This window comes from Telmatherina bonti (assembly GCF_933228915.1).
Source record: "Telmatherina bonti genome assembly, chromosome: 4".
Taxonomy (NCBI): Eukaryota; Metazoa; Chordata; class Actinopteri; order Atheriniformes; family Telmatherinidae; genus Telmatherina; species Telmatherina bonti.
The window spans coordinates 29,677,097-29,695,290 of record NC_136622.1 but is presented as its reverse complement, the minus strand read 5'-3'; the positions used below and the strand labels follow the sequence as shown (position 1 = coordinate 29,695,290).

The 18,194-nt window shown below is 40.9% G+C and overlaps 1 protein-coding gene across 7 annotated transcripts in view; it reads left to right on the top strand.

Annotated features, from left to right (window-relative positions):
• The window catches only part of LOC306755104 (ankyrin repeat and SAM domain-containing protein 1A), a gene marked incomplete at its 5' end in the record, with an annotated part of 63,958 nt that extends 47,495 nt beyond the window's left edge, over positions 1–16,463 (top strand). For 3 of the 7 annotated variants that reach the window (XM_079239362.1, XM_079239361.1, XM_079239367.1), the window contains 11 exons: positions 2,840–2,938; positions 5,660–5,806; positions 6,553–6,660; positions 7,008–7,178; positions 7,268–7,405; positions 7,489–7,560; positions 7,690–7,776; positions 8,252–8,389; positions 9,726–9,908; positions 10,328–10,426; positions 13,629–16,463. In XM_079239362.1, coding sequence (XP_079095488.1) covers positions 2,840–2,938; positions 5,660–5,806; positions 6,553–6,660; positions 7,008–7,178; positions 7,268–7,405; positions 7,489–7,560; positions 7,690–7,776; positions 8,252–8,389; positions 9,726–9,908; positions 10,328–10,426; positions 13,629–13,745 — 1,359 coding nt within the window. In that variant the 3' untranslated portion in view covers positions 13,746–16,463. The remainder of the gene's footprint in view (positions 1–2,839; positions 2,939–5,659; positions 5,807–6,552; positions 6,661–7,007; positions 7,179–7,267; positions 7,406–7,488; positions 7,561–7,689; positions 7,777–8,251; positions 8,390–9,725; positions 9,909–10,327; positions 10,427–13,628) is intronic. The other 4 variants (XM_079239365.1, XM_079239364.1, XM_079239363.1 and 1 more) reach the window with 3 other exon arrangements.
• Between the last annotated feature and the right edge of the window lie 1,731 nt (positions 16,464–18,194).

Sequence of the window (18,194 nt, the reverse complement as noted above, 5' to 3'; positions counted from 1 at the left end):
GCTCTCTGGTCCTCACCGGTGCTGAAAAGTAATACTCGCTGAAATGAAACGACTCCTTTTCCCCACTTCTCTTCTTCTGTGGAAAGCCTTTCTTGGCCTTGACAGATTCAGCCAAAGGTGTTTTCTGCAGAGGCACCTCTGTCTGAAGCTAGCTTTTATGCAGCCAGATCAAGAGGAGTAAATTGCCTTTGTTAGGGCATTTAAGAAGCAATAATTCCTTTGGAGAGAGTTTGCTTTAATCTAAAAGTTCTCCAGCAGGCAGCAGAACTCAAAACTTCTGTTTGTACTTCGGCGTAGCGACTCAACCATCTCATTCCAGCGGTTTCTCCATCTTTCTAGCCTTCTCATCATTGTTTTTACTGCCGTTAAATGTCTGAAAAGTTGCGCTGGACTGAATCGATGCCAGCAAACCCTGCAGGAAGGTACAGTAATGGCTTCATGCATTAGGCGCTGAAGGATTGTGAATGGATTAATTGATTGCTCTCTGCTGCAGTGATGGTGATGCATTAATATCCATTTAAAAGCATTTGCATGTGAATCTAACTGGAATAATATTTTTCAATCTGACACAGTTTCCTCTGTGCTTTTTTCCCCCTCCTGGTCTGTGTGGTTTTATCCCAGTCAATTTTGCAGGACAAACCATGACTGGGTTTTTTTTTTTTTTTTGGCGATCAGAATGAGTGATCCAGAGCACCCGACCTGAATTCAGATGCTTTCAAACCAGGGTGGAGCACCATGGCAGAGGAGGGACAGAGTGGCATGTTAATGAGAGGAGAGCAAAGATGGATTAGTGGCACAAGCATTAAAACAAAATTTACATCATTTCACTCATTTCCCTTCTGTAATGCATATATAAACTGGCAGATAATTGTCAACTTGACATTACATTGTTTGTGTGTTTAGGGGGCTTAAAATGAAGATAAATAACAGAGGCAACTGCAACATTATTTCTAGCATTATACGTGTGTATGATGATTCGATTCATTCATGCTGCAGTCACACATTGCAGTGGCTGATTAAGTTTTGAGTGGCTGCAAAGTTAAGATAAAACTATTGAACAATATTTTAAGATACTATCATGTAATCATTTGCTGAGAGACATTAATGAGCTTGAAAAACAAATTACGACACAAAAAAGCCCAAAAAAGGGGTTTTCAGAAAAAAAAACAAGTTACACAATTATCAACATTCACTGAAACATTTTATACCTAAATGTCTGAAACAGACAAAAGCTGGATTAGAAACCATCTAACAATCTATAATATAAATGAATGCATTTTCCTTAATCATTAATCAGATTTACTTTAAACTTATTTTTAAAAAGTAAAAATAAAAAAACAGCTTATATGATTGAAAACAAGCACTGAATGTAGTAATGAGTTGAAATATCGAACACCGAAGCAATAGTTCCTGCATGATGACTGCTTTACTTGTGTTGGATGGAACAATAGAAGTTTTTGTCTGGCAACATCCAATAGTCTGCTTTACCAAGACAAAGATGTGTTATCCTACCGTATTTGTGCTCTTAAACTCACCTCTTTGCCAGATAGAAAATGTGAAGAGATTGTAGAAAACAGGTAAAACCTTTATCTTACCACATATGTACAGTATATACAATATGTCATCCCCGACAGTCATTTATCCATTCATCTATAGTGAGATAGTAATACAGCCTTCCATCTAAATTGGAAGTGCTGCTGTCCATTCAGCTCCCCACATGGTTTAAATTGGTGACTGGAGAGGCAGCAATCAGCATGTGGACTCTGAGATAATGAGCTTTACGCTGGAAGTTTAGTAGGAGGCAATAAGGAAGCAACAAACACGTGATATGAAATGAGTTGTAACCAAAACCCTGATTTTACGTGGCTTTTAGAAAGTTCTGACATTCACTATGCTTCTGTCTTCATCATCCAACATGTTTCGTATTTATCTGATTTAAAGAGATCGTCAATGCAACGCTTAAATACTGGAGACGTACTCATCCTGCTGAGATCAGCATAGTGGCGTCACTGGAAGCGTCACGCAGAAAACCCGGCCCTCCTTCCACAGAATGAAACACAGGTGGTCAGGTTTGACCTACTGACAGCCTCTCCTCTCTCCCGTCAATGAGGCGTGTGTGTGTGTGTGTGTGTGTGTGTGTGTGTGTGTGTGTGTGTGTGTGTGTGTGTGTGTGTGTTTGTGTGTTTGTTTGTGTGTTTGTTTGTTTGTTTGTTTGTTTGTTTGTTTGTTTGTTTGTTTGTTTGTTTTAGTGCCAAACATGACCCTGAATTGAATGTTCCTGTTGAAGTTTTAGCTTTGTTGCGACGCATCAGGTGCTTCCATCTCTCAGCTTACAGCCAGTTAAAAACAGTCCGGCTCGTATTTTTCTTCTCCAGCTCACATCACTGACCGCTCTCATCCCACACATCGATTTATGCCTCTTTTCTCCATTATCCATGATAGCGTGTAACCAAACACTATTTTGATCACCCTTTACCACACACACACACACACACACACACACACTGAGGTCTCATTTAAGGAGTTATCGACATAGTCCACTGACGATGGTCAGGCCGGGTTCTGTGCGGGATATCACTCAGGAGTAATTGATCTTTTTCTACACTGGTAGCACACTTGGGATCAATACTTCTCCTGCAGCAAAGGATCTCCTCATGGAGGATCTATCTCCTTTTACATTTAACCTTGAATTGAAGCAGAGATGATTTCATTATCCCTTTCTGAACTGCGCGGTGTGTTTCAGCAGTTTTTCCACGATGCCAGATGTTTTAGTCTCAACCTCTTTCTGAAAGTGTTCACTGACACCATTCTTCACATAAACCCTTGTTTCCTTCTGTAGGGGAGCAATGTCATGGAGGACCAGGACTTGAGAGAGATTGGAATCACAGATCCAAGCCACAGAAAGAAGATCCTGCACGCGGCTCGTTCTTTACCAAAGGTGACACGACACCATAAAACTCTGTTTGTTAGGTTTGAAGGTGCTGATCTTTCCTGGATAGAAGAGGGGTATTTAGTTCAGCCCTACGAGGACCGCTGTCCAGCAGGTTTGCCTTGTATTCCTACTTCTACACACCTGAATCAAATTAAAGAGATATAACAGCCTATCAGTTTCAGCACAAAGACTTTGTGTCAGCTGTGTTGGAGCAAGGTTGATGGAAAACCTGCTGGCCCTCGTACGACTGGATTGAGTACGGTACCCCCTGCTTTAGAGCTGTGGTCCTCACTGTTAATTCAATAAGAGCCGCACTCAATAAGACAAGAGGAGGGCCGCCACCCCCCAAAAAAAGCATTCCCACGCTACGTATCTTGCTACGTTGCCAAATCAGTAACATTCAACTTTTTAGCAAGGAATCGTTATCCTAAACATTGCATGGAGTAACTTATAAAACAGTATATGGTGAAAATACTATAATGCCTCTGGAATGTGGGTGTTTCTTTTTCAATATACATACGGAGCTACCGACGGAGCAGCTCTGTGGTGGAGTTCGGTGCAGCTGAAATCAGCCAAAACTGGCAACTCTGACAGGATCAGTTCGGGCCGCTAGGACAGCAGAGTGTCTGCAAGCAGCCTGCAGCTCCTGTTTGTGGAGAGAACTGCACCGTTGAGGATCATCATGACTTTTTAGATAGCATTTTCAGAAAGCCAGTGGCTACTTCACAAGTTGCGAGTCAAGAGTCAGTGATCCGCATGCGGTTCACGAGCCACGCAATGAGGAACACTGCTCTGCTGGCAGGTTAGAAATCAGTACTACTCTAGTTCAGTTTGGGGTAATTTTGCATGACTCTGCTGATTACTTCCATTGTTCTTAGCTTCTTATGACAGATTTCTAATTAACAAATTTCTAATTTATCAAAATTTATTAACTTACTGATGAGTTATTACATTCAAAATAAGATAAACTGGAATTTTTTGCCACCTCTCTTAGTTTATCTGATTGCAATCCGTTTATAGTTACAGTTATAGTCATTTATATCATCTGTAAATGATGTGCTGGAAGAAATCTAATACTTATAATAATCTAATACTCCTATTAGGGGTGTACAGCTTCATTCATTTTAAGAATCAACTCTTGTGATTATTATGTCAACCTTTAGATTCATTTCCACGATACATCATGATGCATCACTTTGTGTTGCATCCTTAGTTTCATTACGGCACATCGCTACTTTTTTAAATCAATAAAAACAAGCAGTCCGATAAATAATAAACTCTATATTGTATAAGTATTTCAGAAAGCAATCTGAATATGAAAACATCATGAACATGGAAACAATGACACTGTTGCACAAACGCGACACAATCGGGGACATCAGGATGATGGTATACCTCCTGTTTGGTTTATGGCTGCAGGTACAGGAGAATTTGTTGTGGTTCTTGTGAAGGAGTAGCTGTCAAGTCATCATGCAGTGACATCGCTCCCAACCAATCAGTGGCCTACAATGTGCAGACATCATGTTGTCAGCTTGACTAAATTCACTTGGAACCCTCGCCAAGCAGGTGCTAAAAACATACCTGTTGGCAGGTACTTCATGGGGAACCCTAAAAATGATTGCCAAGTAGAGCTGAGAAGCTACAGGTGGAAAATGACCCAAGATGTCCTGTTTTGTGATTCAAGGATGTAAGTCAAGGGTGCTTTAGTCTCCCACTACGGAAATGGAACAGTAGTGTAACATGAACAAAATAAAGCTAATTAATTAATAAATGAGCATTTAACTCAATGTTATATGAAGAATTCTGATTAAAAGTCTGGTTGATAGGTGTGGGGAAAATCGAGTCCAAAAATCGAATATCGAGATTTTTGTTTCACAATTTTAGAATAGATTCTTTTTTTCTTTTTTTTTTCAAATAGATAAAAATAATCCATTATAAATTTTTTTTGTCATTTTTATTGATCTTTTTACTTTTCTTCTTGGGCATTATAGCAGCGGAATGATGATCTGGTTACTGTGTTGTTTTTTCCGAATTGAAATTAAGAAAAATGACGAGCAAAAAATAAAGTTTTATCCATTTTTTTTTTTTTTTGTTTGTTTTTGATCTACAAAAATCAGCAATATCGAAGAATTGTGAAAATCGCAATTTAAATAGAATTGGCACCCAATTCGAATCGAATTGGGACAAAAGCATATCGTCACAGCCCTACTGGGTAATCTGGCTGATTATCACAGAATATAATTATTCACATTTGAATTTTAATCGCAAAAATTGTCACAATCTCTTCTTCTTTCTTCATGACGTAGATTATGTTCATTAAAGTAATGTAAAAATGTTTTTGCAGAGCATCATAATGCCAATGTGACATGACATCAGCTCATTTGCTACTGTTTAGCAGTTGTGTAAGAAACCATCTGCGAACAGTGAATCCAGTTGAATGTCTTTGCCAACTACGAAGAATTCTTCTCAAGACTGAAAAGAGATCAGTAGACTGGTGCAAAGGGATGACCTGATTATGCAAAACTTCTTTATTTGTATTTTGACTTGTACATGACCTAAAGTCAACTTGTCCAACCTGCTGACTATGAGTTGTGTACATTTCAGGACATTTAAGGTGTTACTGAAGCAAAGCCACTGAAATGATGGAAAACTTATTATATACTATTGACCCAGTCCTCATCTTCAATCTCTTAAAGCATCAGTGACAGATGAAGTTTCCTCCTGCAGGTGAAAGCACTGGGCTGTGACGGCAGCAGCTCCCTCTCCTCCTGGCTGGAGAATCTGGGTCTGCACGAGTACTTACACAACTTCCTGGCCAGCGGCTACCGCAGCCTGGACTGTGTGAAGAACCTGTGGGAGCTGGAGATCGTCAATGTGAGTCACGGTGACGTTCGCGGGACTGTAAGGAGCATCAGAGGGTGAAATTAGTTTTCAGCTGTGCTAAAGAAATTCAGTTTGACTGTTCAGACTTTAAAGGTTGAATATGCAGACACTGGGGGGGGGGGGGGGGGGTCATTTCCATGGCCAGATGTTAAGAAATGAAAGATGAATTTTTGAAGTCAGAGCTCATTCGCTTGCCATCTGTGTGAAAGTGTATCTTCTCTCAGCATGGCAGCTGTATCGAAAAAAAAATGTTTTTTTGGTGGAACACAGTAAAAATGCTTGAGGACACAAGTGTCTTAAAACACTCTGGAGTAAAAATGAAGCTATGTTTAGATTTAGTATCACTGAAAGGTATTAAAATCATTTAAAATGAGCCAAAGTTTTTCAACACCATGCTGACATGAAGATTTGCTTTCCTGCCTCTGATGCAGCTTTGTGGCATTTCTCGTTGCATTACTGCCACCTGTAGCTCAAGTGGAGTGTTGTGCAATCATTGGTGGAAATTTGTATTGGCCGTCTGTTAAATAAAGGCACGGGTGTACATCCCCACACAGATGTATGAGGTTTACAAGGATAGAACAGACTCAGAAAAAGCTGCTTCAGTGACTCTGTGAGGAACTTTTAATGAGAGCATTGTTATGGTGTGTGTTCAGTGTTTTGTTTTACCTCTGTCAGTAATATTCCCTCTTTTTTTTTTTTTTTTTTTTTTTTTTTTTTTTTTTTTTAAATCTTCCAAGGTGCTAAAAATCACCCTGCTTGGTCACAGGAAACGCATCATTGCCTCCTTAGCGGAGAGGCCTTATGAGGAGCCTCCAGTGAAACCTCCCCGTTTGTCTCAGATCAGGGTGAGGGCTCACACACTGTCACGCTTTAGAATGCAACATACAAACCTGAACATTCGGTGGTTGATTCATGGCTTTTTGGGGGGTTTTGTGCTTCATCAAAATGTTAGAGACAGCAAGTTTTTAAGAAATACTTAAATAGCAAATAGTTTACACATATTCTGCATTTGAAAGTTTAGAGAAAGTGAAATTAAGTCCACTTGAAAAACCTATAATGCAATTAAGGTTCGTTCTGACGTACAAAAAGCCGAATGTTGTTCACTTTTTTTAAGTTGTCTAAAGGAGAGCTTGCTAACAAGCATACTGATGTCCATGTCAGACAAACTGTGTGTGTGCCTCCACCCCAACAGTACCAGGACCTGCCTGGGTCCCAGACTTCATCTCTGCTCAGTCAGATGGACTTTAGCTCGGGACACTCGATGGACCCTTTGCTGCCTGGAGGCGAGTCAGGCAGAAAGAAAGCACCAGATCCCGACCGAGATGCCGCCCAAAGATTTCGCAGTGAGCGGCACAGACCTCAGGTATGAGCTTCATCTCTATCTTCCTGCTTATCTTTATGCAATGCGGTAAATCTGAAGGAGCTCTTTGATAAAACTTGACATTTTCCCAGGAGCGACATGAAGAGTTGCATCGAGAGCCTCGTTTGACCCTGCGGCCGCCAAGTCTAGCAGCACCGTATGCTCCGGTGCAGAACTGGCATCACCAGCCGGAGAAACTCATCTTTGAATCCTGCGCCTACGAAGCCAATGTACACTGACTGCTTTCTCCTTACTGTATAAATCCTTTTGGTTGAATCAGTGCACCATCACTAATGTTTCCCTCTCCTAATAGTACCTTGGTTCCATGCTTATTAAAGATCTGAGGGGAACAGAGTCCACGCAGGATGCTTGTGCCAAAATGAGGGTATGCAATAAATATCTCCAGCATCTAAATCTGCAGATGATTTTATGGATGTTGCATGAGAGGCCAGTAAATCACGCCCATGCTGTTTTTTTTGTTTTTTTTGTTTTTTTGTGTTTTTTTTACCTCCAGAGGTCGACAGAACAAATGAGGAAAGTTCCAACTATTGTCCTGTCAGTCACCTACAAGGGTGTGAAGTTCATCGACGCAGCCAACAAGGTAAGCGCCTGGCTGAGTGTGCACTCACACAGCCCCTGTCTGTGTTTACTTTGACCTTTTTAACCCCTCTTATCCTCACTGTCACGTCATGCCTCCATCTAAAGCCAACGCAAACACACCCACATATCTTCCGGCTGACATCATGTGCAGTCAACTTGCTCAAACGTCACATTTGCTCCTTTTCTGTGGTCATAGCTGCCATTCCTGTGAGCTTGTGTCATGTTTGTGTATCTGATCATGCTGACATACAACAGTCACATTCTGGTTTTGCTTTTTGTGGGTTTGTGGTCTGTTAGAGCTGTGGGAAAATGAAAAAAATTCCTCTTCTAAATTTACAGATTTACAGCTTCAGATCGCATCACTTGTTGCATCTTGTTTCCATATAACGCTAATATCCTGTCAGTGTTTATTTCTTTATTCATCCTACATGAAGCCTAGAGCTTACTTACTACAAGTGTATTCCTTTTTGGTGCAGAACATCATTGCAGAGCATGAGATCCGTAATATATCTTGTGCGGCCCAGGACCCGGAGGACTTGTGCACGTTTGCTTACATCACTAAAGACCTGCAGACCAGCCACCATTACTGCCATGTCTTCAGCACAGTAGATGTGGTAAGGACACACTCACAAAAGTTCACCTGAGAGAGTTTATTTCACTACTTCCTTTTGTCTGCTGTGCACAGCAACTTCATAAAGTTTCTCTGTATTTGAAACAAATTGTTGTTAGACTCTGCACACCACTAGGTTAAGAGTTAAACTCTGCATGCAGAAATTTGTTTATTATTGGTTCTGGTTTTTCATAGCGCACCATCAGAGCTCCTTGTTCAGCCAGCTGCAGTATTTAGATCATTCATTTTTCTTCCAGTAACCAAAATGTGCCCATTTCTGCAAACCCAGATCATTAGAAGGAGTCAGATCATTAGAAATGATTAAGCTGCTTCTGCTTGCTGATCTAAGCTACATGCAGGCACGGTAACATCTGAACAGTAAAAGATAAAAACCAACATAAACTATTACAGCGTTGCAAACTTGCCAAACTGGCTTATTTGAATTCCTCCAGCATTGGCCGTAAGAGTAACGTAGAGGAGATGTGACAGGCTGCACGGTCAACACTCTTATCTCCAGGCAGTCCTATCTCCTCAAGGTGTCACGCTTCAGTTGTGCTTGATGGCCTCCTCAGAGACGCAGCACCACTCCAACCATGATAAGCAGCCCTCTATCACCTCACTGTTCCCCCCCCAGAGATCTGATGATTTTTGCTTCTAATCTGCTTCATAAAAGTGGAGTCGTTTTAACAAAGCAGGCTTTCCTCAGGTGGCCGTTGCTTTCTGAAGGTTGTGATTTCCTCTGTGCGGCTGTAAGAAGTCGCCCCCCTCCAACCCCTCAGCAGCAGCTCGATAAGCATTACAGACTACAACAAGGCTGTGATTGTTATTCCAGCCTGCGCTGACCGCCATCCCGCTCTCATCAGATACAATCCTCGCCACACAATGAGACTCGGAGCTGATCTCTTCGTGGTGCAGAGGGCAAAAAGCACATCATGGCTTTATGTAAAATACATACCGATCCACATGACATATCTGTCTCTAGGCAGGTTCCCTCATCCAATTACATGCAGATGATTGCAGAGCTCCACGTCCCATTCCTGTCAAACGCAGCTCAGACTATGGCTTTGCTTTTTCAGCCCCCTGAGGCATGTAGAGCATGTTTCTGCTCTCCAGTCTGAGGTGCATATTCACATTAATAAGCTGTCATCCACCAGATTTAAGCTATGCAGGATGAATTTCGGTTTAGCTCTGCTCCTTCATGTTATGTAAGTTTGTTTTGAAGTCTTGGTGCAAGTCTTCTTTTTCTCACTCTTGTCTGCTGAGTACAGTGCTGTTCTCCCAGATGGAGAATCAAAGCCCATTAAATCTAAAAGAACTCCCTGATCTCCCTTTCTGCACAGAACCTGACCTATGAGATTATACTGACACTGGGCCAAGCATTCGAGGTGGCCTATCAGCTGGCTCTGCAGGCCCAGAGGACCAAGCAGCAGCAGAACCTCCCTGCAGGAACCAGTTCAGATGTCATTGAGACAAAGTCCAGCCGACCTGTTCCCAAACCCAGAGGCAACACGAGGAAGTCGGGGGTGAGTTGGATCTCAAGTATATTGGCAATGCAACATGTCAGATAGTGTGCAAAACAGCCAAAGCATGAAGAAAAGTTGTAGTTCAAACACATCACTGTTTGGGATCAGATTAGCTTGTTGTGGATTTCTGCAGCTTTTGGTGTCAATGTAGCTGCGTTGTGCTGATGTTTCTGTCCAGATGCTCCTCAAGGCTGCATCACAGACCTCCAGCTGCAGCACAACAGAATGCTATGCGAGGATGTTTTCATGCTTGCTGTCATTGCTTCAGTGTCTGTCTGTTTCCTTCTCCCAGTATAGCATCTTTACCTGTAATCACCACCTGTCACTAAGCTTTCTGCTATTTGTCCTTTTTTTGTAACTTCTTTTCTTTCTCACTCTGTCTGAGTCTCTTTCCTCCTGGCGTTGTTGCTTTTTCCCAGGATTCTCCTCCTCTCGACAGTCGTTGCTGTTATTGTTACACCTGCACCACCCACCGTCCCTCCTTCCCACTGCTGCACTCTGCCAGCCCTGCTGCTCAGGTGCTGCCTCCTGTCCCATGTCCACTTTCTCACACTTTCCTGTGTCTGTTTTTTCTCACTCTGAAGACCCTGAAAACCATGTAAAGGCTTTTTTGTACGTGTTTGTCACTTTGTGAAGAAAAACCACACTTTGACTTTAATGTGAATCTTTCGTTTTAATTATGTTTGACTTTGCTGCCCTCTAGTGACAGTTTAGTAGTAAGACAGGAAAAGTTTACATTCACAGAGAAATATGTGCTGTCCGAGATGTGACTCTCTTCCATTAAAGTTTAAAATATATGTATATATACAGTTGTGCTCATATGTATTCATACTTTCATTAAAGAAAAGGCTAAATTTACAACAATCACTCAAATAACTGGAGCGTTAAAAGGAACAATAACTAAAAATTTGCAAAAATATAATTTAGTAATATAAGATACTGTTTTTTCATTTAATTGAGTTGAAGAAAAAACAAACAAACAAACTGGTCCTGGACAAATTAGAGCACTTTTCTGTTGAACAGTGGGACAAAATATCTGTCGACAGGTCTGACTGAGAAGAACAGAAAACACCTGACTGTAGCGGAAACATTAAAGGATTGTTCAACAAAATATTAGTTTATGAGTGATGTAATAAAATATATCATTTGTTTGCTTTTTTTTTTTTTTTTTTTTTTAAATATTTCTATTGAATCAGAAATATAAAAAAATGTAACGATTTTCATAAATTTTTTATTTATTATTACTTTAGTCAATTTCAGATTATTTTACAGGCAGCTGTTTTTTTCCTTTTTTAATGAAAAGATGTGAATAAATATGAGCACAACTGTGTGTGTGTGTGTGTGTGTGTGTGTGTGTGTGTGTGTATATGTATATACATATATACACTATTCACAAAAAGTTAGGGATATTCAGCTTTTGGGTGAAATTTCACAACAAGCCTAAAATGCATTCAAACCTGTACAGGTGAACTTAATGTGATCTTCTCTAAGCTTTTAAATGCACATGTCCAACTGTTAAATGTTTCAATAAATTTTGCACAAGTTGCTGTTCTCTAACAAGGAGCTTAACGGCAAAAATCACGGCAGGTGTGTGATCCTTGAATTGACCAATAAATGTCCTGGTTCAATTAGAGCTGGTGTTTAAACAGTTGTCCTCATCATGCTGTTCACATTTTGACATCATGAGACCAAGACGACACCTAACAATGGAACAACAGTCCCTTGCCATTGCGATGCTTCAAACAGGACGTTCTCAGACAGAAGTGGCCACTGAGCTTGGAGTGTCACAGAGTGTCATCAGCAGGTTGCAACAGAGATATGGAGAGACTGGAAGAGTCACAGAAAGGCCTAGAAGTGGACGTCCTTTGGCCACATCCCGTGCTGATGACCGCTACATTGTGAACACTGCCCTGAGAAACCGGATGATGAATGCCACTCAACTCCAGGCACGTTTAAGAGAGGTGAGAGGCACCCAAGTGTCACGTCAGACCATTCGAAACCGTTTACATCAGCGTGGTCTGCGTGCTAGACGACCTGCACGGGTACTGGACCACACCACCAGGCACAGGCATCATCGTCTTGCATGGGCCAGGGAGCATTTACGCTGGACGAGGAACCAGTGGGCCTCAGTGCTGTTCTCTGATGAAAGTCGATTCACACTGAGCAGAAATGATGTTCGGCAACGATGTTGGAGACGTCAGGGAGAGCGCTATGCATCAGCCACTCTTGTCACTAGGCGAGCTTTTGGTGGTGGCGGTGTTACAGTGTGGGCAGGGGTGTCCACTTGGTACAGAACTGCCCTACACTTTGTGAATGGTACAGTGACAAGCCCATACTACCTGAATAACATCATTAATCCAGTGATTGTGCCCCTACATGAACAGCACAGGCCTAATTTCATCTTCATGGACGACAATGCTCCTGCTCATCGAGGCCGCATCATCAGGGAACGGCTGTTGGAGACTGGTGTACCTCAAATGGAACAGCCTGCACTCTCTCCAGACCTGAATCCCATTGAAAACCTGTGGGATCAGCTGAGCCGTCGTGTAGAGGCTCGAAACCCTGCACCCCAGAACCTCAATGACCTGAGGGCTGCCCTTCAAGAAGAGTGGGATGCCATGCCTCAGCACGCAATAAGTTGCCTTGTGAACAGCATGAGACGTCGTTGTCAAGCTGTGATTGATGCTCAAGGGCACATGACGAGATATTGAGACGTTCAAATACTTTGTTGTGGTGTAACTACCATTGTTGTTACCTTTTGTGTTGAATGAATTTTTTGAGATGAGGAAATCAGTAGTGCATCCTTCTCCTTAAATGTCTTACTTTTATGATATATCACTGTAGCATGAACATATTGCATTTTCCATAAATTTCACCTGAAAGCCAAATATCCCTAACTTTTTGTGAGTATATATATATATATATATATATATATATATATATATATATATATATATATATATATATATATATATATATATGTGTGTGTGCGTGTGTGTTTGTATTTAGTTTAGGAGTATAAAAGCTTTGGGCAGATTAGCTGCTCAAAGATGTCGTGAGTAAAATATTCTTCATGGCTGAGTGCTTCTACAGCAGGTGGGTGTGCAGACCAACAACAGCTGTTTCACACAGTTTCATATGTACCATTCCTGAGAAGCTAGATTCTACCCTGTGAAGGGTTTATCAGAGATGGCATCTGGCATGAGGAACACATTCTTAGCTGCTTGATTACATAATCAAATCAAATAGCAAAGTGTCAATGGGCTAAATGTGTTTTTGGCATGCAGGAGTTGAGTGCTGGGAATAAAGCCATGTGGGGCATTTGAATGCAGCCTAGAGAGAGAAAAAGATCTAAATACTTCTAGATGTCAAGATTATTCTTACAGGTTTAAAAGAAAGCATTGTTATTAAAGTAAATGAATAAAATAAAACCTAATGACTGTGAGAAGTACACAAAAACTGCCCATCTAGTAGTAATAGATAATTATGTTATTACAGCTGATCTGTGAGGTTGCCATGGAGCTTTGACGGTGTATTTTAGATGAATGTCAAACCAAACCATCACAGCCTGCAGGCAAATTGATTACCCATGTGTATACTGGGATTTTTACTGAAGTGACATCGGATGGGATGTGAATGTTTGTGAAAAGCTTAATTAAACTTAAAGGCTAAAAGTCGCCAATCAGAGGCAGATTATGATGTTGTTTATCTATTTTACAGGGGGACATGGTGGAGCAGGAGGGGGATTCTCAGTCCCCGAGCAGTGCCACGTGGCTGGTTGACCCCAAGGAGTCCAAGCGAACTATCAGCACTAAGTATGAGACCACTATTTTCTGAAAGGACCACTCCTCTTCCTCCTCCTGGGCCTGGACTCATCTTTCCTCCCTCCCTTCCTTCTGTGTGCCTTTCACTGTGACTCAGCCCCTTTCTGGACCTCTGCACTCCCTCCCCGCCTCCTTCCAGCCGTCCACCTCTGACATTTAACCACTGCAGTTGCTCCTTCCTAACGTCACCCCACCACTTCTGCACCCTTTATCGGCTGTCAGTGCAATCTCTCCACCTTTTCAGATCCTTTATAGCTGGCATCAACCACTCTGAAACTGCCCCCCACCTCCTCCGTTCACCTTGTGTGTTTACTCGACTCTTGTCTTCACTGCTTCCCTTATTTTCCACTCAACTTTTAGCCTTTCCACTGTGTGCTCTCGGTGATCAGCTCTTTTCTTTCCTGCTGTATTAGGCGACGGCCGCTCTGAGGCTTTTCACTTTGATCTTTCACCTCCTGACTCTTCCGAGCGCTGACAGAATCTGATTAGCAGCAGCCAAGAGCGACCCTGCTGCACACATCCTCTACCTGGATGGACATGTTTCCTGAGGAAACTGGAGCTGTGCCTGTATTTCTATGCATCAACCAGACTTTAGCAGACTGTTTCAGTTCAGTGGGATGCAGGTGGTTGAGAGGTTGCACACAGCATTTAAGTGAGAGAGTGTTTTCATTTTTTTTTTTACCTGTTATCTGCCTGCTGCAAGCCAAACCGGGCTAACATCTTAGCACTGTGATGACGATGTCCTTCCTTCTCGGATGGAAATAAAAGAGGGCACAAAGGATGATAAGATCTTTTGCCGCTCCAGATGACAGACAGCTCAAACATACTGCTGTACTCATCTGTGCATCTATCAGAGTAACAGCATCTAAAACTAATGCTTCTTCTGGAGTGAACTAACTATGACTAAGCACTTTTACCAAATCTCCATGTGTGTAAGAATAAGTGCATTTTCTCATTGTTCTTCTTCTTCTTTTAACAACAAATGCCTTGTATGTTCGTCCTCTCAGCATTGCCTTTGCGTTTGGTTGTTTGTTTTGCCAATGATACCAGGTTAATATTAAACTGCTGTTGGGGAAAAATAGTTCATCATTAGTATGGGGCGGCATCTTTGTTATTGTATTTTATTATTTCACTGTTTTTTGTTTTTTTTTTTCATTCATTTTAACCTCACTGCTTTGTGTGTGTATGTGTCTGTGTGTCCCTTCCCTGTAGCTGAACACTGTGTCTCCTCCCAGTCAGTGAGACAGGACAGGAATGAGCCCTGATAGACGGCTGCTGGGATGGTGGGTTCAAACAACCCCCTTCTTCTTCTCCTCCCAAAAAAGCGACCCATTTCCCAGCAGATTATGTCATCATCTTACACTTCACCATGTTAACCCAGGGACCCCGAGACGAAGACAATGTCCACACTCCCCCTCAGCTCTCCTGATCTCTTCATACCCACACACACACACACACACACACACACACACACACACACACACACACACCAATGTTCAGGGTCCTGTCCGTCAGAGAGCAATGTGAGAGCTGGATGTGTTTATTCTCTGTCTTTTTCTCTGAGATATGACTCGTGGCCTCCCTCACAGAGAGTTCATGTTTACTGTTTGAGGAAATGTAGATGCAGGTTTCAAAGCAGAACTCGCGTTTAAAGAGGAAGTGGCAAAAATAAGGAACACGGTTTTATTTTTCTGGCACTCTTCTTCCTGTATCCAAACATTGGAGTTTCTCCTCATGATTTATCAGCTTACATAGATGTGGTAGATGAGGCGTGTTATCCTGCATGGGAGAAAACAACAAAACTCAACACTACAAAGACTATTTTATTATAATAATATCCACGGCTTCAATTTGTCCTGAAAGTTGTTGAGTTTTTTTTTTTTGTTTGTTTTTAATAGGTTTTATTATTTTATTGGACAGTGTCCTAATGTTGGAACTGGATTACATGGGATTCACTGCAGCTCCCTCTTTTGTTCCTCCCTTCCTTATTTTTTTAATTTTTTTATTTTCACCTAATCCTGACAAGATTATTCACCAAACCTGCCATGCAGGCTGGTACGACTTTAGATTTTAGCTGCAGAACAGACCAATAGGGCACAGCATGTTTCGCTAGCTAACTCCCAGTATGTTGACTGTTAATGGTACTGTCAGTTCCACCATTGTGTATCTGGGGTATGTAGTCAAGTCAGTTTTCATTTAGCTGTTGTATATGTGGTACGTTATCCGGCCAGTACGGTGACACACTGGCGCACCGTCTCGAGCCCGCCGGTGTCTGCACCTTCAGCCATCAGCCTGGTCCTGTTCTGCTTTTGCACATTGCCAAGGATCAGGAGACATTTTGGTACTAATCTTATGAAAACTGATGAGAATTAAATTGTACATGATTCTAGCGGTCTGTATTTTGATACTTGAATGATTTCTGTTTTTATATATATATATATATATATATATATATATATATATATATATGTATGTATGTATGTAACTATGTAATTTTTGACGTTTGTCAAAAAAAAAAGAGAGAAAAGGACTATGTCTTATAAAATGAACATATCGTGAATAAACACCTTGTGATTTAAAAAGAAAGAAAAAAAAAAAAAAGGCTGAGATTGACTCAAGCGAGGGACCTCACTTCAGATAAAAGATTGTAAATAATCTTGGGCTTCCAGTCTTTTTTTATGATTATTTTTCATAACTGTACAACTAATAAATGTTGCCGTTAGAATTGACATCCCTGCTGAATCTTTATTTGTTCATCCATCGTTGATTTGTTGTTTCTGTCGCTGTGTGTTGATGTCTTTGGATTTCTCCATTTGTGTGAGGGCAAACTTGACAAGGATGAAAAATGTTTGCCATTTGCATTAATTTCAGTCTTCTTTCTGCCGAGGGGGGTTCAGGTGTGAGCAGCCATAGCTGATAAAGAAGGTTAGTAAATGACAGCTCTTCTGTCAGTCTGCTGCAGGAATATTGGAGCAAACAGGCACAACATGATTAGTAAAGACGCTTCAAGTTGAGTTGACTCTGTGCTTGTTTGCTTTTATCAGCTGAGGTTAATTCAAATATTGTACTTTTTTTTTTTTTTTTTAAATGAGTCCAGCTCTTCTTTGGACCATGTCAGGCTTTCTTATCTTTGTCATGAGGGGAAATGAGTCAACAGTGGTAAATGACTGTGGCTGTAATTCAAATACATTGGAAAATGTCAGGGATGAGTTGTGTAACATTTGCATATTTTAATGGATTAAGTTCAGTTTCTTTGGGGGTTGAAATGAGGTCTAAACACGAGATTTGGAAAAGATGAAAAACAAATTCAGCTCACTTTGCAGTGCTGATAGATTTTATAGAATAACATCTTTATTGTCACTGAATAACAAGATACACGGAATTAGCTATTAATTAGAAAATGTCATATACTGCCTGCCTCTATATAACCTATTAAACATTAAGGGTAAATAAAGTATAAGCTTGACTCTAACAGTGAAATTATTTCTTGAACAAATGACGTTTGCATTATGTATTTTTATGTGCCTGCAGGTATAAAGTGACATCAGTGGTCCGCAATAAAACCATGAGGTGAAGTTGTTTGATGACTAGGATGTGAATTTACATTTATCAGTGGCCACAACACACATCACTGACGTGTGCTGCTGTTCCTGGAAAAGACGTACTGTGCTGAAACTGACAGGTGATTAACAATAAATATGGATCATAAACCAGAGAATTTTATATTCAGACACTGATGATGAGCTTATCTTTTCTGCAGCTGCTCACAGCAGGCACCATGTGTTGCACTGTGGCATTAAATAAGGGCCAGTTTGGTTTTATTTTCTCCAGAACCAAGCTGACGTTAGTAGGTATTTGACATTTCTCCAGCTTGTCATCCAAGTGTTGCATGATAACAAAGCTAATCCTGCAAACTAAAGAAAATGTTATAGACTTTTTATTTTTCAGAGGTGTTACAATAAATTTCATCACCAGGTAACAAATTGATACTGCTAATTGATCTTTACATTATGATTAACTTGAGTTCACCAATGATAAGTTAATTAAGAAGTGCCTGGGGGGTAGGGGGTTACATGTGAGACCCCCCCAGTGGTATGTTGTTTCAATCATTATTAAGATCTTTAGTCATTTCTAAAGAAAAACTACTGAACAGATCTAAAGGTTAAATTATTAATCAATCATATGATGAGTTAGAAAACATGTTTGATCAGATTGACTCGTCTCTAAAGGACAAATCTGGATTGGCTCTGAACCAGCCAGTGAGCAGCATTAAAACTTTTTACTAATCCTGAACAGTGGTCCAGTATTATAGTCTTGTTTTCATCTCATAGAGCACCCTAATGATTACTGGATCAATCACTCTTTTTGTGTACCTTCAGGTAAATCAAATATCATGCATCTTGCTATTTCATAGTTCTTCATGTTCAATTAATCCAGAAGCATTAAATAATTTCTGATAACT